The 22,096-nt window shown below is 36.8% G+C and overlaps 1 protein-coding gene across 1 annotated transcript; it reads right to left on the bottom strand.

Moving 5' to 3' along the window:
• Window positions 1–676: 676 nt before the first annotated feature.
• On the bottom strand, window positions 677–6,396 carry oxtrb (oxytocin receptor b). Its single transcript, XM_053636298.1, has 3 exons — window positions 6,360–6,396; window positions 4,832–5,909; window positions 677–1,471 (listed from the first exon to the last, which is right to left on the bottom strand). The coding sequence occupies exons 2-3, from the start codon at window positions 5,751–5,753 to the stop codon at window positions 1,245–1,247; spliced, it is 1,149 nt and encodes a 382-aa protein (XP_053492273.1). The 5' UTR covers window positions 5,754–5,909; window positions 6,360–6,396; the 3' UTR covers window positions 677–1,244.
• Window positions 6,397–22,096: the final 15,700 nt, after the last annotated feature.

Below are 22,096 nucleotides of genomic sequence, written 5' to 3'. Positions count from 1 at the left end.
TAGCATATATATATATATATATATATATATATATATATATATATACATTTACATATGTACACATTACATACACGTTTTATATATATATATATATATATATATATATATATATATATGTATATATATATATATATATATATATATATATATATATATATATATATATATTTGCTAAATATATTTACATCACACACAGTCATAATACAGCATATAATTTTTCTACAACATGTGATAAGGACTTCATTATAACACAGCATTTTCTGTGAGAAGTAATAGTGTCTAATTCTGCTACTGTATAAAGGAGTCGAGCAAGTGCTGAGTAAATGGTAAGGGAAGAAGACACAACTGGGTCCGGCAACAAATTTAGGTTATCCAGGACAAAATGGTCTGGACATGACCTATTACTGTCTCCAGAGTAGCTCTGAAATGGATCTGTGTCAAAGGTAAGTGGTTTAGTAATAAAAGTCATGACAGGGTGTTCACTGCTGGAGTTTGACTGTTGCCATTAGTCCAGCACAATAATATAAATAATACTGTACATTCTGGAATAGGGTGGTCTGGGACAGATGAATATGATCAAATCCAAAAGTATTGAGTATTTAATTCAGTATTTCACTAGTGTGACTGGTCAGTGTGCTTTGAGACAGTAGTTAGTGGTTAGTAGTTAGTTTCTATCTATGTAGAGAATTAAATTGTAATCTGTATTTTTAACACACTGGCCCTGAGCTTTATCCATCCATTTTCCAAACTGCTTATCCTACACAGGGTCATGGGAAGGTCTGGAGCCTATCCCAGGGAACTCGGGGCACAAGGTAGGGGACACCCTGGATTTGGTGCCAATCCATCGCAGCACACAATCGAACACCACGGACAATTTGGAAATGCTAATCAACCTAGCATGTATGTCTTTGGACTAGGGGAGGAAACCGGAGTACACAGAGGAAACCTCAGAAGCACAAGGAGAACAAATTCCAGGTACTCAGAGGGCGGAGACAGGATTTGAGCCCCTACCCAAGGCAAACATGCTAACCACTAACCACCATGCCCCCTAGCTTTATTATTATCAGGTCTTTAATGATTGCATCTGTCCATATGAATAACTTTTCTCATAGTACAAGTTAATAAAGTCCAGACCAGTACAGAGCCTCTGTAAGTCAACCATTTGTTTGTGTTTTCCCCATTTGCAGCAATGGTTTGCAGAGACTTTGTCGTTATGTGTCTTGTCTTCCTTGCAGTCTGGTATGTTACGTAATCGATGTTTGTGTGAGGCTCCTCTGGCTGCCAGTGTCCTTCATCACTATTCCTGCTGAATGGCTGTTAGGACTCTGCTGCCGCACACAGTTACACCGTAATGTTGTCAGACAGTCTTGCATCAGGTCACGGAACAGGTGGCCAGCAAAGAACATGTAGATCCAGGGGTTACAGCAACTGTTCAGGCTAGCCAGCAGCATGGCAATAATGAATGCCATTTCTAGAAGACATAAAAATTTATTTTTAATACACACTGCAGTTACTGTATAGAATTTACTACTGCAGATTGTGATCCAAATTTACATAAACTGCCATCCGAGATCTATAATCATATATTCATAAATAAGATTTGCTGCCATGCCACAGATCATTTTATAATGTATGTGATAATTTTATTATATACCTGTTTTAAAAAGTATAATCATTAGAATGGCAATCAATATGCTGCAATGCAAAAGTGTGGATAAGATAGCTACATTGCAAATACTTTAATAACAGTGAAAGTGGATTAAAGCTCAAAATTTGCTTACATTGTATAGCAGTTTCATTATCTAGCAACATCTAATAAAAAATACTTTAAAAAGGGGCATATCTGATAATCTAAAATAGCCAGAATGACTGATTTCTAGAACATATTGATTAAGCATAATACCTGTATAGCAAAGTAAATAAGCGAAAAACATTTATTTTAACATGAATAAATCAAACAAGATGACTTGGGCTTATGTAAAAAATACATTTTACTTGTTATTGTCATTAAGATGTTTGTAGTTCCAATGTTCTTTTTCATGTCCCCAAAGGACTTAGGACAGATTTTTGCTCAATGGCCTGTGACTGACAAGGGGAAATACCCTATGTTGGAAATACCTTATGAATGTTTGCTTGAATTATTTGTGCATATTTAGGGAGCTGCAGTAATTGCAAGCTGATTTGCTGGCATTGTTCACTATCTCACTAGAAACCTTTTGGTAGCTCAGTGGTTAAAACATAGGACTACTGATCAAAAGGTTTTGCATTCAAATCCCAGCACCACCAGGCTGCCACTGCTGGGCCCTTGAGCAAGGCCCTTAACCCTCAACTTCTCAGTTGTATAAAATGAGATAAATGTAAGTTGCTCTGGATAAGGGCATCTGCCACATGTCATGCATGCCCAGTTCAGCCATGAAATTCTGTCCGAGCATTGATTGGCTCCCTCGATGCCGTGCAACAGGCTATCAGCTACACTTCTCCACCCATGTAACCCCTTATAATCCCGACCAACTCGCCGCTTATGGCCTAGACATGCTACAAAATGCTGTATCCTACCCTCCTCCTCCCCAGTACCACAGTCTAGATCTGATAATGGGGGGCTCCTCCTTCTCTACCCTTTGCAGCAGCAACATGCTTCTCTTCTTTCTATGTCTGTCCATGTCTATCAAAGTAAGTATTCATACTCGCTTAGCAGCAGCAGTGTAGCAGTTGTAGTCCACCAGACCAAACCAATCTCACTCCATCCCCATATATATATATATATATATATATATATATATTTATATATATATATATATATATATATATATATATATATATATAGTTACAGCAGAAATGCTGATTTTCCATAGTCTGTCTGGAATAAGGTTGTTAATTTCAATCAAGAACTATTCTGTGAAGACAAATGCTACAAATAAGGTCCTTGATGAAAGTAAATGCTAGTTATCATTTGATTTCCATGTAATCAATATAGATCAGAACATATTACACCAGTCTTATTCAGGTTAGATTGCCTCCCTGTTAAATTCAGCACTGACAACTTGATCAGATGTGGCAAGTCTATTGAGAATCCCAAGAATTCAATTAAGCTGATCAATGATGATTTTCTTATTAAAAGCTCTGGAATAGTGTTCCAGAGACGATCATACAGTACATCCAAACTATTGATATAATTATTATTATTATTATTATTATTATTATTATTATTATTATTATTATTTTACCTTAAAAGTATTTAATTTACATTATATATTTTTTTACATCTTAGATCGAAATGTAAAATACATTTTAATTTTTACATAAATTAAAACCTATTTATTTAACTGGGCTTATTTATAGTGTTATGTATTCTATCTTATTTTTTAATTTATCCTTTATTTTATAAAAGGCTATGACATGCATCAAAAAAAACTTTCTAAATATAAGACTAAATATAAGTATATGTTTTGTTCATGAAGTAAGTGTGAATGAAACCTTCTCACAGCCTGTGGCTAGGTATTATACAATCATTCTCTGATTAAAAAAAAAAAAAATCATTCTGATAACCAGATCACCCCATTAGACGATCTTCCCAGGTACGAACAAATCTAACTTCTTGTTAATTTCTCTCCTGAGAAAAAGCCCCACTGTTTTGCTAACCAATGGAAATACCATTCATGTGAAACCTACAGTATAGTTACTATACTACAGGGGTTCCTCCAGAAATTCTAAAATATCTTACAGCATTATTTAAAGTGACCAGTTAAGCCCTCTTTGCATTTTGCCATTCTTTCAGATAAATGTTTGCTGTCTTTTTAAGGATCTTATGCTTATTGGTGCAAGCAAAATAGTATAAAATACACTGCTAACACAACAACAAAGGAACCAAATGTTTTTATTTAAATAGCTACTCTAGTAAAAATTATGAAAATTATAATTTGTTATTTTACATGAGTCAGAGAAGACAGAAAGCTATTTAATAGCAGTTTCATAAGAAGAGGCTATTGATAACCTTCAACAAACTGATCTATATCAGATGGATAATATTTGGGATAGCTCTAGGTGTGTTAAATTTACTGAATATTCCACTGTAATCTCAATGAAACATGAGCAAAGTGATTAAGATCTGCTACGGAAATACACTGCAATTTCCTCTTTACTGTTTATTTTCTCAGTATTTTCTGAAATCGTTGAAGAATTGTTGGGAAGAGAGGACAGAATGTTCTCTACCAGCATACAGATTCCATCATTTTAGCACAGCAGGTATAACCATGCACAATCTCTTAGCAAATAACATGCTGTTGATATTCATAATCCTGCTGAAATATACAGCAGAGGAACCCATTTGATGTCATGTGACATTTAGTGGATGTACAGACAGCTCAGACCGTCTGTATATCCAGAGGCTTTGAAGTCCTCTACTGAGCTTTTCTCATGTTCATTCATCATTCTTCATTCTTAAATCTATGCAGCAATGTGAGTTACCATAACATGTTCATGTCAAGGGCAGATTTCATTATAGAGCCATTGAGAACTTTTATAGACTCACTTCAAACATGTTTGTTTTAGCAGGTTAACTAGGATTTTGTATTACCAAATTTCTGTTAAGACAATCGTGAATGGTCAGTAAATATTAAGAAGTGCTTGACATAATGTGAGTGGTATAATATGAATGGGTGCCCCAGCTCCAGCATAGGCTGATGGTTTCACTACTCAGACATACTTTCTCAACCTGGCAATTGTGTGATTCAGCTGTGTAAGAACAGGGAACCCGCCAACCAATGACTTAAGCTGACATTATAACCCCAAAGCTAAACACACAGAATTTCTTTTCTTGTCAGTAATAAATTACCCTCTCTCGGTGCCATAGGATCCCAAGCTGACCACATCTGCACGAAGAAGAATGGCGTCCAGCACACAATGTAGGCCAAGACGACAACAAATGTCATTTTCACTGTCCTGATTTTCGCCTCAGAGATGAGTTTCACACTGCTGACTCGTGAAAGTGCTGCACCATCGGCCAGCTCCCGAGACAGTCTTAGAGGCTGATCCCTTCTGCTCTTCAGTTTGAAGTTTTGCCATATCTTAAAACTTGTGAGGCCATAACACACACTCAGAATGGTAACAGGTATGATGTAGATAGCAAGGCTTATCCATGTTATGTAGGCTTTTGCCCCCCATGGCTTCACAAAGTCGCCCCAGCAGTCATAGACCCCTGGGGCCACCTCTTTAAGAGAGAAGATGTATGTTTGTGGGAGACTGAGCAGCAGGCTCAGGAGCCACGACCCAAGAACGTAGTCACGGTCCTTCCTGCGCTGCAGTGAGCGGAGAGGCTGGCACACTGCAAAGCACCTGTCCACGGACATCAGCACAAGCAGGTAGGTGGAGGCAAACATCCCCACCACCTGCAAATACTTCACCAAGCGGCACAAGAAGTCTGGTCCATAGAAGCGGAATGTGATGTCCCAGATGAGTTGCGGCAGCACCTGGAAGATGGCCACCACCAGATCCGCGATGCTCAGGTGCATCATGAAGAAATGCATGCGCGAGCGCGCGCGTTTGCTCGAGTGAAGCGCCCCCAGTACGCACAGATTACCGGCCAGCGCGAGCAGCAGCACCACAAACAACACTGCCACTTCAACTTTTGCCACCTCCTCGTTGCGTTTCAGAGGATTCACGGTTCGGTTTGCAGCTATACTTTGGTTTCCATTACTCGACTCACTCCACGATCTGTTCAGCGGCCAGAAAGTCGCCTCTTTCGGAAAGTTCTCCATCGCGCGCAGTGGCGCTTGCACTTTGCTCTTCGTGCCCACACGCTAAACTACAATGCACCATCAGAGGAGATCATGATGCGCTTTTGGATTGCCAGGTTTGCCTGTAAAACTGGAGTTCTTCGCTGGAATGAGCAGTATGTACATTTTGCTGGACGTCTGCAATGGAATGATAAGAACCATTTGAGACACATTCAAAACCGCAAGGGGAATTCCGCGGAATCCTTAACCTCCTGCTTATATACAAACGCATCTGCGTGAGCGGCTTTGAAAACCAAATTTTTTGTTTGATGGTTGAGTTGTATTCAGACCACTGCCTGATAAAAGTATACATCTTATACAGACTACATTTTAGTTTTAAGGATTAACGTCTTAAAGTGTAATAATGGTTATTGATCATTAAACAGCTATTAGCTTATTTCATTCTTAATGAATATATTCGTACACATACATGCATACATATATAGTCTACATACATATATACTGTACGTGCATGCACGCACACACACATATATACATACATACACACATACATATACATGTACATATACACACACACAGTAGTCTCCCCAAATAATTGATAAAATGCATTAATAGAAAGAAACCCACCTAAAGCTAGGGGTGGCCACTGGCTGTGGAAAGCTCGTGCGCTGTACTGTGTATGAAGCCTCTTGAGTGGCCCGCAGTTTTATGTTGGCTGAAGGGATTTTGCATTTTGGATGCATGTTCACATTTCGGCAACCAGATGGCGCTAATATGACGTTGTGTAATAGATTTGTAACAACATGCTACACACAGGCTCAAACAGGGTCCGTGTGCTTGGCATGCATTCGGTTGTTTTGTTTTGTTTTTCGTGAAATGCAAATGCAAGCGCAAATATTCAAACCAGTTTTTGGCTTTGAAATGACAAACATGAAAAGAAAAGATCTCGTATTTCCCCTTGCTTGCTTTTCATCGTTTCAGATTCACTGTGAAGCTAAAATGAATGAACGATCTTGAATGGTCTGGGAGTGTATCAGCTGTTACTGGGTTGCTAGAAATGAAGATTGTAGTTAATTAACTGCCTGATGTACAATTAATATAAATCACTACATACTGCAAGAGCAGGAGGATGATGGTAAAGAAGGACAACAAATGTGGCTAAACAAGTCAGAAGGATTTTCCATGTGCTACAATTTAAGAATATTTGAATCATCCAAAATATACTTCTGCATACACTATATGGACAAAATGTTGTGGACACCTGACCATCACACCCACATGTTGGTTTTTGAGAAAATGTTGCCACAAAGTTGGAGGCACATAACTGTATGCAAATATATTTTCATGCTGTAGCACAACATTTTCCCTTCTTCTGAACTAATGAGCCAAGCCCAAACAAGTTCCAGCATGACAATGTCCCTGTGGGAAAAGCAAAGTCCATAAAGACATGGTTTGCCAAGGTTGGTGTAGAAGAACTCGAGTGGTCTGCATAGAGCCCTCACCTCAACCCCTCTAAACACTTTTGGGATGAATAGAAGACTGCTCCCCAGGTCTTCTTGCTCACCATCAGCGCCCGACCTCACTAATGCTCTTGTGGCTGAATGGACACATTCCCTTCAGCCACACTCCAAAATCTAGTGGAAAGCCTTTCCAGAAGAGTGGTGATTATTACAACAGCAAAGGGGGACTAAATCTGGAATGGGATGTGCAAAGAGCACATGCTGTATGGGTGTGATGGTCAGGTGTCCACAAACATCTGTCCATATAGTGTACGTTCATCCTATTTTATCGTATCCTTTATGAAAATAAATAAATAAATAAATAATAAGGTACATATACTTAACCAGAATACAAAGCATGCAGAATGTTCCATACAGAAACAATTTTTGTAAACAGTTTTTGAAATGCTTAATGGAGCCACTTCTTTTTTTTATTATATGCACATTTATTTATGGTACATCTTTGACCTGACAAATGTTCATTTCATGTTGGTCCATATTGTATTACCATACTGTATTACTATTGTGTTATATTGTCTGCCCACTGCCCCCCCCCCCCCTGCAAAAACCTAATTTAAATAGAAATATTTTTTCCTCTCACTTTGCATGAGACTTCATCTGCACAGCGATTCTTTAGAAATTACCAGTAACCTGCCCACTAATTGCAAACAAAACTTATCAGATTGCCCTCCAATCAGCAACAGCCCCAAAGCCAAATGCTTGAGGGTCCAATACGTCCAAGTATGGTCAAGTTGAAAGGTTTTATACTCCAGTTACGCAGCCATCATGTTCAGCTGCAGATATAATAAGAAAGGACTAGGGCAGACTTGTATGGCCATGTTGCATTTACTCTCTACGTGATATAATGTCTCCCTTTGAGCTGCAGATTTTTGTCTCTCTAAAAAAATAATTGTGTGGGAAATGTACAACCATGAGCTGAGATAAGTTAACGAGGAGCGATCTAAAGATATTGATGTCACAGATTTCCTTGCTTGTCTGGGCATGCCCAGACGCTAACCTAAGCAAGTCTACAAATCCAACAAATAGTCTTTGAGATGCAGAGACTCACTATAATATAATATAAAAATGATAATATATACACTATATATAATAGATTGTAAGGGTAATATGAACAGTAAACCCATCCAGAGTGCAAGATATAATTAGCATGAAGGGTTCATTCACTATTCCATCTTCAGTAAATGCTTTCTCCTAATCTGGGTCACGGTGAAGCTGGAACCAATCACAGTAACATTGGGCACAAGGTGGGAGAATACACACCAGGCACTAGACTATCACAGGGCACCATGCACACAAACATTCACACACTCACTTACACCTAGGGACAATTGACCGAGTGGCCAATTCATCTATCTACATGTTTGTGGACAGTGGGAGAAAACCAGGTGAAAAATCCACACAAACACTGAGAGAAAAAAACTCCACACAAACAGTTACCTGAGCTCAGGATTGAACCCTGGAGATGTGAGGCAGCAACAACATGGAGCATCAAATTTTTAACTTACTTGTACCACTGAAATATTGCATTGACATTTACATTTGGCATTTGGCAGACACTCTTATCCAAAGCGACTTATGGAAGTGCTTAAAAGTCTTTATCAATAAATACATCCTGACACTGGTTCACTAGGTCACAGACTAAGACTACTATCAATCTAAAAAAAAAACTCTAGTAGTATAGTAAAAAAAAAAAAAGTGTGTGTGTGTGTGTGTGTGTGTGTCACAGCCATTGACTCAGCTGTTCGGACATCTAGGGGAAGGAACCACCTAGGTGTCCTAACAGAGAAAAGCTTTAATGCATGCCTTACTTGTACCCATGTGTCTCATGTATTCACAAACATTTGCATAGATTAGATGGCATATCCATATAGAAAACAAGTGCTGAATGTTACATATCTACAACCACTGAATATGTACTCAGTAAATCTCCTGTGACTGTCTTTTGAATTTAATTACAGTGTGTTTTTTGCTCAGCATTACCTCTTCTCCTTAACTTTAATAAAAAACCCACTTCCTTATGCCACTCCTCCTTTGCCTTCTTCATTCTGTTTTATTTCTCTATAGTGCTCTCTATCATTACTCTTGCCAAAGCTCTTCCTTCCCATGCCCCTAATTAATTACTTGGTTGCTCAAGCCTCTTCCCTCTATGCCACTTATGTGAATATTAACAAGCTTCTACACAGATCTTGTTGCTGAAAGTTCTCTACTTGTACTGGGCATTGTTTATATTCTTTATTTAGGCTATCTTTATTTTGAATAGGCTGTATAGTCATAGTTAGAAAGACTATATTTCTTAAAGTATCATGTATAACCTGTTTGTGTATGTTTATTAGTTTCAATGGCAATGCTTTATTTTACAGTACCCTTATTACAGTTCAAGAAACATTGTAACTTTGACATGTAAGCTTATACATAAAGAGTAGTTACAATGTACAGGAATTTACTGAATGTGTGACTGAAAAGAATTGATCAGGGCACAGTTGCAGAAATTGATTTAAATTCAAACTGATAATTCCAAAACAGTGTTTTGTTGAAAAATAAAATATAGTTATTATTGAGTAAGAGATTAAAAAAAACTTATAATAATAAAAACTTATTATAATAATCGGATATTCTTGATCTGCTGTGAATTCCCCGGACAGTCCTGTAACAGTCCACACAAGAGTGTTGGGTCTTAATTGATGAGAAATTTGTACATATACAAATTTACATAGTTTACATAGTGACTGCAACCTTTTCCATTTAATCAGAGCCTATATTTTATCTAGCTAGTTGAGTAGTTTGTGTAGGTCACATCTGTAACTATCACAAAGAGACAGAATGTAGAGGGGTGAGAAGTGGAAACATATGCATAGCTTTAGTACGTTTTCTCTAGTTGGATTTAAAAAATAATATGTGTTAAGGATAAATTGATACTAATAGGTACTAAAACCATGCATGATATAGCTTTTCTTCAAAAGAGAAACTTTTTTCCCTAGCAGCTAGAGAAAAGGATTTGTATTTGCCATTCTTATTTTGTGCCCACCAGTACTGATCAAGATATCAAAGAATTCCTCAACCAATAGAAAAAAGAACCAATATAGCAAACAAAATACTGAGTGTCTTTCTGTCAATATCCAATTAATCTGTGCTGTATTGGGCACCTGGAATAAATAATGAATTACAGTATGTGTGGTGCAGCTTTGTGAGAAGTTGATTCTGTCTGGTGAAAAACAGAGAAAGACAAACAGGGATGCATTACTTACCATCCAATCACTTCAAATTGAGAGAAAAACAGCTACTTCTAAATACATTATTATGTATGTTATTATGTATTGTTACAATCTAACACAAGAATAATGTGTTTAATAGACTATAAGAGCCAAAATGAGATGGATATGTTGTAATGACTACATTTATAATGATTTTGACAATGCCATGCAGTTTTTAAAATGACAGCTATAGACTGTACATATTGATTGTAATCAATAGGCCGTTACATTCCTTTAGCTGTGGATAGAGTCTGTGTTAGCAGTTAAGGCACACTCATTGCAAATAATCTGGAAGGAAGACATGAGTACAGTTATTTGAATTAAAAAATGTAGAACAATAGAAGTAAAAGTATTGACATATAATAGTTTTACTACTCTACTATTGGAATAATGTCTCTAAAAGCTATGGAAAGGATTAGCTAATGACCAATATAACAGTTTATTAGTAGTATTAGTATTAGTATTAAGCTCTAGTAGAAAAGTATTAGTATTAGGCTATAATAGAAGAGCAAGTTTAAAAAAACAAAGACAAAAAAAGTCATATATATATATATATATATATATATATATATATATATATATATATATATATATATCTGTTTTTGATAGATAGATAGATAGATAGATAGATAAAAACATTCACATAAGAATTATGTAAATTGGGACAAAAAGCGCATCTCAAAAGGAAAATCAAGGAAATCAAGACCTCGTGCTTGCAGGACAGGCGACATTTGGAAAGTTGCTACGGTTTGTCCAAAAAGTTGCTAGATATGTTGCTAGGTGCTTTTTTTTATTGCAAAAAAAAGTCGCTAAGTTAGCAACACTGGTCTGCACTGATAGCTAGATAAAATGCAGGCTAGGCTCTGCCTCTCCCCAGCAAAAAGAAAATACAGAGGGAGCGGGAACGCGGGGTTTTTCATTTATGCACATTCTATTTGAAAAGCAACAAAATACACAGAGTACCCAAATGATGCCCTGTCTGTGTTTTTTTCTCTTGAAAACTATTTGTTCCCCCCTTCCAATCTCTCCACGCCCCCGAGGGTTAACCACTGTTTTAGAGTATATAGTCTTGAAAAACTCATAGATGCACATTTAGCAGAGCAATTTCACTTCATAAATTAAACGCAGTACGGTACTTGTAAAACAGAGCTACTGCATTGTGCAAGTCACAAATTATGTTTCCTAATTTCAGTTCATCTGGACCAGAAATAATAAGTTGCAACAGCATTGCAGACCACTTCACCCTTCATCACTGTGCTTTATGCTTCCATTATCCCTATGCTTTGTATTTAAAAACGTAATTTCATCCGTTGAAACAGAAAATGGCAAAGTGAAGTCATTTTGGTTTTACAGTTGGAGCTCCATTACTAGGAGTATGTAAAAGCAAAACTAGGGCCACTAGACCTTAGAGATGCCATTTTCTGTGCTTGTCCATGGATTTTATAAGAAACATTGGAGCTAAGAGCACTCCAGCAGCATTGGAGTGACTGCTAATCAGCTGGAGGACATCCTAACCATCTCCCATCCCTTTTACACTGACTGAAAACAGATGGCCAGAACCAAACCCCAGAAACAAAGTATAGGTTTGTTTGTTTGTTTGTGTGTGTGTGTGTGTGTGTGTGTGTGTGTGTGTGTGTGTGTGTGTGTGTGTGAACATCAATGTAATTTTTTTAAAAAGAGCACCCAGCAGTGCTATAGAGTATAAAATGTTGCTTATAGAAAACAGGGCTTAAAAGTAAAGATGTTGGTAGATAAAAGAAATGGCTATGAGTCTAATGTAAAACAAAAAAAAAAACAAAAAAAAAAACAAAACAAAAAAAAAACACAGAGGTAAATGTGCTCTGTTCAGATTTCATCTATAAAAAGTCTCATCAAATAAGCCTTTCAAAATTCAATATAAATACTGCCTCATAGCAGGGGTTGCCAAAATACAACCTGTTAGGGATAATATAGTGACCCTTTGTGATGGTGACAAGATGAACAAAGAGCAATTTAATTATATGCATGAATCAATGGACAATGCAAAGCTTTCTAGTCCCTGTTTATTTGTGAATTATGGGTTTTTATCAGATTTCCATTTGTAATTTGTTTTTATTTTGTCTGATGTGACAGAATGGCTAAAACATGGTGAGGTGAGCAGAAATGCTGATTGGGTAATTAAATAAACCGATGTGCTTGGATCCTTCAGAACTCTACAGCAGGTACAGGACTCCAAGCCACTGCCATTTCAGTTGTACATTTGCAACAGTCACCTTCTCACATCTCACATTCCTGATCAAAGTGTTTTCCCTGATTTTCATTTTTCAAGTGCATAATTTTTCTAATCACTACAATGATTTTGAGAAAATGTTCATTCTTTAAGGTTTTTTTTTTTCATTGTCATTGTGTTTTCCAGCAATGTTCCTTTGAGTTACAGCCAATTTGACTACGAATTCTTGTACCTATGATAAAATTTCTAGTTCTTTACACCCATTAAATATTATTAGAAAAGACGAGCAGGTTTGAAGGTACTTTAAAGGAGATCACATTGAGTGGTGTAGATTTCAGGGCATCAGGGTATCTAGAATTTATATTTGTGCACATTGACTATTGAAATAATTGTACTAGTACTCTTTATCATTGATGATCCCTACATGAGTTTAATGTAAAAAAGCTTTACATTTATGTACATTTACTCAACTCTAAATAAAAGAGAAATTATAGATTAATTAAGAACACATCTGTATACTGAACCAATTTTTTAATGTAATTTTTTCTTTAGATTAGAATAAACAGACTTTACATTTGGACCCCTTTTTACTGCCGACTTAATGGCACAGAAATATCCAAAAGTGGTGCTCGGCTTGGTTTTTGTTGCAAGTTTGATCATGGATTACAGAGATTTCAAGCACTGCAGTGGCTGATGTAATGTGACACATGTTTATTATGTCTGCTACTTACATGTAATAAAGAACAGACAGAGCAGAGGCTGATTGAATATCAGCAGTAATGTTAATAATGAAATCCATCAGTTGAGTTTTGTGTAGTCGAGCAGACAGATCTTGTTACATACAGATTCTTTGTAGGGAGGATGAAAGCAGAAAGTTTTGTTCCCCCTATTTGGTAGAAACTAAACACGGTTGGCATTCTTGTGTTCTAATACTGTTTTAGTATTTTGTAATAATAATTAACCATTGTAAATGCATCTGCAGAACTTAAACAATCCTGTTGGACATTAAACCGGTCTGAAAAAATTGGCGTTAGTAAATAATGGAATTATCTACTATTATTTATGCCTAATTATTTATGCCCCGAGTTCCCTGGGATAGGCTTCAGGCTCCCCAGTGACCCTGTGTTGGATAAGTGGTATGGAAAATGGATGGATAGAATTACATTTTATTTTATCTAAAAAATAAATATTGTGTAGATTACATATATTCTGCAATATTTTTGCTCTCAAAGTCTTCTTTGAACAGTGGATTGTGATACCTTCACCTCTGCCCTGTGGAGGTTGTTGGTGATGTCACTGACTGTTGTTTTTGGGGTTTTCTTCACAGCTCTCACAATGTTTCTGTCATCTACTGTCGTTGTTGTCCAACCAGTTTGATGTCTGGTTGTTAGTACACCAGTGGTTTCTTTCTTTTTCAGGACATTCCAAATTGTTGTATTGGCTATGCCCAATCCCAGTAGATAAATTTTCCCTCTTTCTCAGCTTCAAAATGGCTTGCTTTTCTCCTGTAGACAGATCTCTTCATGTTGGTTCATCCTTTCTAACAACAAATGCAGTCTTCACAGGCAACAACCAGGGCTCAAACCAAGAGTAAACATTCATAGCTATGGGTTGTTTAAACAATTAATCCAACTGGGTACACCTGGGCAACAAGAAACACCTGTCATTCACATGTTCCAATATTTTTGGGTTATGGGTTCAAACCAAAGGTGCAATGTTCCACGTGGTTTAACACATATGGATGTAAATATCAGGAAATGAAAGCTGAAATTTGAATCAGTTGTGTCATTCATCTTTTGATCTCAAACCCAAATGTCTTTAATGTATAGCAAAAACAAATGAACTGGGCTTTCTGGTCCAATACTTTTAGAGAGGACTGTATATAAGATGAATGAAGTTCCTAAACAGGTTGAGCACTTGTTGGCTGAATAATGAGTATAATAATTCTGTATATTGTGTTCGAATTGACCAGATGTCAACCAATTGGACACATAGGATATTTCAAAATAATGTGTTAAAACAGCTCTCCCCACCACCACCAACATGGTTTATACAGTACCTATACAAAATGCTAAAGAGCAGATAACTGACAAACCAACACAACTGAACATAACTAACCAGCATTGAAAATTGCATCCCTCAAAAATAAAAAGACCTCACGATAGAGGTAATAACAATTTTTACATCAAAGTGCTACAAAAACACAGAGATTTACATTATACAGTGTAATGTGCAGGTATAGGAGAGAGGGTTCAGACACATGATTAAAGCTTGTTTATTATAGAAGGCAAAAACGCAGACAGACAGGGTCACTGAGGACATATCCCTAATCAGCCAAGATGTGCAGGCTGAGGGCAAAATCAAGAAATAACTGGAACATGATAACAAACAAGTAACCTAAGGATCACTCAGAATCACTGTCTAACAATGGAGTGCTTGGCAAACATAGACGGTTTAAATCAGGAGTGTCAAAATCAATTTCTGTCCAGACCACATTTCTGTGAGACATTGAAGATCCATAAATTAAAGACTTGTGTTTTAACTTATTATTATAAGTGCATCTATTCTCTAACCTTATTATGGTTGTGCGTCAATTTATCATAAATATTTTTCATGATGATAAAGTAATTTATTAATACATAGTATGAGCAGCAGTTCAAAAATATCCAGTTGGCTGTCTTCACGAGGTTTTGAACTCAATGGTTGGTTGTATGATAGGGGAGAGCTGACTGGTGGGTGGCAATTGGCCCAGAATAAATTAGGGGAAAATCCAAAAAGTGAATAAATAAATGAATAATTTAAAAAATACATTTATTCATTTATACCACAGCTTCTTTACCATAGCAATAAAGGAGAAATGATACAGGGTTGTCTTTATCCTTAACATGAGGATATGTTTTTCAGAGAGAATACAAAACACTTCTGTAGGCCACTATTGAAAGATGCATTTGCTAAATGCTGTAAATATAAATGTCAAATCTTCACTAAGAACATATATGCCCTCAGTCTCCCACTGCTTTTGTCTTCTATGTCTATCAATTTCTTTTTTCAACATTTTTGTCACTCCATTTGGATTGTCATTATTTCAATTAAAACACCAGGCACATTTTCTTGGAGGTAAGACTAGTTGTTGCTATGGGTGTTGGGTCAGGACATGCAAACATGGGATCCTTTACAGTTTATTGTTGTCAAGAGATAACAGAAGGACAGGTGTAGTTTAAAGGCTTAGGATGAAAATATCTGTGGCTAAAGAAAACAATAGAAATACATAGAACTTAACTGACACAGCATAGGAATTTAGACTCTTTCACGTCAACTTGGTAGGTTTCATTTATTTGGTTTATAGAGTTTTAGAGAATTAAATGGTTTCAACTACTTTTACAATAGTAATAGCCAATAGGCTTGGAATTGAGGATTCCTTCCTCTTAAACAATACAGTTCAAAAGACTTATTTCTGTGATTTGCTCTAAGAGGTCTCCTTTACCAATGTTCTACCAAAATGAGGGGGCAATATGAGGGTTGAAGTGGAATCTGATTTGCTTTACATATGCATTACATAAATATTCACCCCCGTGAACCTTTCCTTATTTTGAAGTGTTACAACCAAGTGATTCAATTGGGATTATATTTCATGAATCTACACAAAATAGCCCATCTTGGAAATCTTGGAGATGTGGTTGTGTTTTACTACATGAAGTGAATCAATGAAGAAATTAAACTACTGCCTTTCTGAATTCTTCTATAGTGAGATTCTGCTTGCATCAATGTGGGCTCTGGTAATGCCAAGCATCTCCTCAAGCATCTGATTACAACCAGTCTGCAATGTCTTTTTAAAGAGATCCTTAAAGAGATTCTATTAAAGAGAGCCTTTCCTTAAATCATTTGTCTTGTACCACCCCTACTGGTGTTTGAGCACTCTTTTTAGAAGTTATTTCGCATTGGAACAACAACGAAACTCCTCATGGTATTCATTTCTAAGGTATTTGAGCATACTAACCAACGACTGGACTCAAAACAAGGGCTTTATAATCATGAGTGTGAATGACATACTCTGAGCTCTCTGGCTGCCTGGAGAATGCTGACGGGCTGCTCTAGATTGGAATGGAGATTAAGAAGACTGATGAAGAAGGAACCTTTCCAATAAATTGGTTTGTACGCACATATACAGGAGGTTTGTTCTCAGGTGGTTACATGAACCAGGGCTGATACACTGGAGGCTTGTCTAGAGGTATCCATAACAATATCTGGCTCAAAGAACCATTTAATGTGTCAGCAAGGCTGACAGGAAATGCTAGTTGTCACTTTGGCTTGTTGGGCCAAAACATTTTTCTGTTTACTGTAGTCCTGAAATAACAGAAGCACAGTTGCCATATAAGAAACTTGGAATGAAAATGTGTGTGGCTAAAGAAAACAAGTTAGACTTTCACTCTAACTTGGTAGTTTTCATGAACTACTATGCTGTGATATGATGCATATCAATACAAAATAACACAATTCAATGCAAGGGTCAGCATCATACAAAATAAATGCACAAATAAGGTAACAGATGATACTGAGGAATAAACTGAATCTATCTATACTGAATAAGCAAACCATCTGAATATGTTACATAATACATGTTCACAAGCGTGTGCTTCTCCGTTACTTTTGTGTTATCTGAGAGGACACTAAGAGGCAAGGAAGGGATACAAGCAAAGGATGCTACCTCCAAGTAGAATGTACCTGTGGTTGCTCATTTAGGAAGCCTAATTTCTCAATTCCTCCAAGTGCATTTAAACAAGTGATACAACAGTCAATTTGATCAATTTGATCTCTTTCTGGTTTGATGGACAAAATTGGCTGGAAGGACATAAGGACATGAAATATGGCTTCAGGCTATGATTATGCGTTTTTATTATGTTTTTGATAGTGTTTCTGCTTTTCTTTATAATGTAGAACAAACACACAGTGGAAAGAAATAACAACCTGCCACACATTATGCAAAACACAGAACTATACTATAGAGGTACACAATATCACAACATGAGGTACGCCATTGAAGGTTTTAATTATCTCAATTCTAGATACACACAACAGCCTATGCACATGAACACATTTTAAACTGCATATTTCATGTGCATTTTGCACCTGCTTTAAGTCTTTAAATTACATCATCATCTAGCATACATAAGCCATATGATGACAAATAATTGCCTAGAAATAATTGCAAGTTTAAAAACCCTTAAAGCTTATTAATTACAAAAGATTTTGAAGAAAAAAAAATAATTGAGACACTGACTAAGATAAAGCAATGCTCTTTAAATGTGAAAATGTCTGAGAAAGCTATAATGTATACTCCCACAACAATCTTGTCAAGCTTGAACTGTGCTGAGCTAGCCACATGTATTTGGGTACTTCGGACCAGTGTTTAATGGGGCTATTTGTTGCCTAGGCAACAGCCCCATTGATTTTTACATGAGGAAGGAATCGGCATGGGCTGATGAGCAGGCATTTGTATTTTCAGTACTTTAATTTCACAAAGGTAGACTAACCTCCAGCACTGCAATCTGTTTAAGAGTCATAAAGCTATGTTCCCCAGATTAGGGACATTGGCACAGATGGCGTGACCTTTTACTAATGTTGCCTATTCTGCCAGGTGCCTGTTTATAACTATAATTCATAGTGTAGCCTTATAAAGGTGTCATTTTCGTCTAATTTCTGTTAGTAGGCATGTCTCTATTGTAATTACTTAGTAGAAGTTCATTTATGGACAAGTAAAACTAAATAATTTTATTCATGATTGATTTTTACGTGGGGCTTAGTGGTTAGCACATTTGCCTCACACCTCCAGAGTCGGGGGTTCGATTCCCACCATGGCCCTGTGTGTGCGGAGTTTGCATGTTCTCCCCGTGCTGCGGGGGTTTCCTCCGGGTACTCCGGTTTCCTCCTCCAGTCCAAAGACATGCATGGTAGGCTGATTGGCATGTCTAAAGTGTCCGTAGTGTGTGAGTGTGTATATGAGTGTGCCCTGCGATGGATTGGCACCCTGTCCAGGGTGTACCCTGCCTTGTGTCCGATGCTCCCTGGGATAGGCTCCAGGTTCCCTGTGACCCTGAAAAGGATAAGTGGTATAGAAGATGGATGGATGCATGGATGATTTTTATGTACGGTCCCATTTTAGATAACGTCTTAGATCAACCACTGCTGTGTAATCTCGGTTCCTGTTTTATTATTATTATTATTATTATTATTATTATTATTATTATTATTATTTTAGTTTTGTCCATAAATGTAGTTATGTGTGACAGATAATGGATTATATAAAACATAAAACAGCAATTTCAGTGTCAAAAAATGAACCAACAAATGAACTTTCAGACCATAAAATAAAGGTGAGCCACTGTGCTAAATCTTTCATTTGACATGGATTCTTTCCACAGTATCTGGATTCTTATTTCAATTGTAAAAATATTTTGGATTTTCTGTTTATTTATTTTACTGCACATCAAAATGTTGTGGTATCTGTTGCCATATCAACAAAAAAAATCCTGTTTCATAATTATGATGTTTCTGTCCTCTGCCCAGATGACCTGGAACATCTAGTTATTATTTGCGAATCAATGCACTCTCCTAGCTCACCACTGTTTTTATTATAGGTAATTGCAACTTAATGAAATGCAAATACAAACAAGTATAAAGTTTCCTACCAGAGATGGACAAGTCATCAATCATTATTACAGTACAATAAAATGAATTCTTAGGCCACCACTGGACAATCAGTGGTACAGTTGCTTGAATCAGTGGTACAGCTATTACTCACATAACTTGCAAACTTTTAAATCTGCAAAGGCAAATTGTACATCAGTTCATTATATGGCATAGTGCTGTAGTAGAGTTGTTTTGTGAAGGTCTTGAATTAACTGCTTAGGACACAATTAAGGCAGCATGTGTTTTCTGGTCTCACAGAGGGGCTAAGATGAGAGCAAAAACAATAATAATATATAAGGATTTCAGAAGTGTGGTATGAGCCAGTGGAGCTTAAGACACTGACAGGAGTTTGGAAACATAGCTGGTGACTTTATTGCAACAACAAAAATCCAACACTATGAGATAACATGAATTGTACGGAAGAAAAGAGTGAACATAAGTTGTTTTAAATGTGCTTTATAAATAAAACTTTCTTTCTTACTAACCTACTTACTTACTTACTTTATGCACTCTATCTTTATATTTATTTGAACAACCAACTTGTGAGCTTTATGGATAAAGTCATAATGTGGCCAACAGGATTACAGACTGGCATAATGATTAGAGGCAATAACTTTTTTTAGATGAAAAGTAAAATGCAGAACAGCTACACAACAACAAGAACAACAACAGCAGCAATAATAAGAAGAAGAAGAAGAGGAAGAAGAAGAAGAATTAAAGTAAATGTCTCCCAAGCTAATTTTATTGCCTTCTAAAAAAATAAAATGCATATTAAAACATAATACATATTGAGTAAATCTCAAGTACTGTATATGTATGTACCCACTTTAACTTTTCATTTTAAATAAAATATAGATAATTAATATTGAAGAGTCAAGTGAAATCTTAAAACCTAAAGACAGATGGTTTTTGACAGTAGATAGTGTGGTGGTTGCGTACGAGCACACTAGCACGAGAATGAGGAAGTTCCAACAGTTGACATTAGATGATGTGGTGGTTGTGTAAGAGCAGACAAGCACAAGAACAAGGAAGTTCTGACAGATGGACTGTTGAAGAGGGAAGTACCCAGGCGCAGATGAAAAGTTCACACACACAGAGGAAATTAAGGTTATTAACATTTAACATCAATAAAAAGAAACATTACTCTTTGCTTTTACAGAATAAAGTTTCACAGTATGTGTATTGGGCACATTATTATTATTAACATAAAGACCATTGTGAAGTTTGCAATGCACTTAGTTGCAAGAGAGGAACACCTTGAGAAAAGTGGGAAAAGTGTGAGAATGGGTTTGTGTATATCAACCATCTTGGGAGGTCCAGAGTTTATCTCGGAAGGCCCAGGGTTGATGTTTGACCATATGTCTAAGTCAGAAGAATGCATGAAATATAGAATAAGTTACAAGTACAAGTCTGACCCTACCAAGGGTCATACAAGGAGCAAAGATAGAGGAGACGTCCAATTAAAAAAGATGAACAACTGTACCGTGCAGATAAGCATTAGAATGTTCACTCATCCCTGACAAGAGAAAAGTCTGTTGCTTAATCGAGGTAGAAATAGCTCAAAAGTAGATAAAGAACTAACTGCTATAAAAGATAAAGTAAAGCTGCTTTGCGACAATGTCCATTGTTAAAAGTGCTATACAAATAAAACTGAATTGAATTGAATTGAACTGGTAAATATGAGCAAAGAAGGCTGTGAAAAATTGTCTTTATTGCTTAACCTTTGAATCGTTTGTTAAAAAAAAAAAAATCACAAAAATACTCTGCTCTCATGGATATCAAACAATTGCAAACACAACAGAGGTTATCCAAAAATATATATTTGTTAAATAGAGGTGTGCAACAATTGTTGGCACCCTTTTAGTTTGTGTTACCTCCCTTTGCCAAGATAACAGCTCGGAGTATGCTCTTATAATGCCTGAAGAGGTTGGAGCATACATGACAAGAAATCTGAGACTTTCCTCCATACAGAATCTCTCAAGATCCTTCAAACGCTGGTGGACTCTCCTCTTCAGTTCACACCACAGGATTTCTATGGGTTTCAAGTCAGGGGACTGGGATGGCCATGACAGGACCATGATTTTGTGGTCAGTAAACCATTTTTGTGTTGAATTTGATGTGTATGCTTTGGATCATTGTCCTGCTGGAAGATCCAGCCATGGCCCATTTTAAGCTTTCCGGCAGAGGCAGTCAGGTTTTCATTTAATATCTGTGGATATTTCTCCATGATGCCATGTATCCTAACAAAATGTCCAGGTCCTCTGGCAGAAAAACAACCCCAAAACATTAAAGAGCCACCACCATATTTAACTGTGGGCATGAGGTACTTTTCCACATGGTTACCTCTCTGTGTGCACCAAAACTTCTGGTGTTCATTGCCAAAAAGCTTTATTTTGGTTTCATCTGACTATAAAACCCAATACCATTTGAAGTTCCAGTAGTGTCTGGCAAACTGAAGACACTTGAGTTTGTTTTGGATGATGTCATGTATCAGAGAAGGAACTCTGGACTTCAGTTCCCAGAAGTAACTGCACTATACTCATCAATCACCTGACAACCTGAACCTGAATGACTTTCTGGTTAACGAGCACTCGTGTATATATCCATAGTTTTCACTGCTTTCTTTGTCTCACATTTGTCTTATAATACCTTTGTCTCTGCTGCCGTGTTTTGTCTTTGCCACAGTGTTTTGCTTTA

This window comes from Ictalurus furcatus, chromosome 11, assembly GCF_023375685.1.
Source record: "Ictalurus furcatus strain D&B chromosome 11, Billie_1.0, whole genome shotgun sequence".
Classification (NCBI taxonomy): domain Eukaryota; kingdom Metazoa; phylum Chordata; class Actinopteri; order Siluriformes; family Ictaluridae; genus Ictalurus; species Ictalurus furcatus.
This window is presented reverse-complemented; position numbering and strand designations above follow the sequence as displayed.

Bases quoted from the DNA above. Each gene is read 5' to 3' on its own strand.
- oxtrb (XM_053636298.1), bottom strand. From the start codon at position 5,753: ATGGAGAACTTTCCGAAAGAGGCGACTTTCTGGCCGCTGAACAGATCG. The intron at 1,472-4,831 runs GTAATTTATTAC...TATGTCTTCTAG, and splicing joins TCCTATGGCACCGAGAGAGG to AAATGGCATTCATTATTGCC.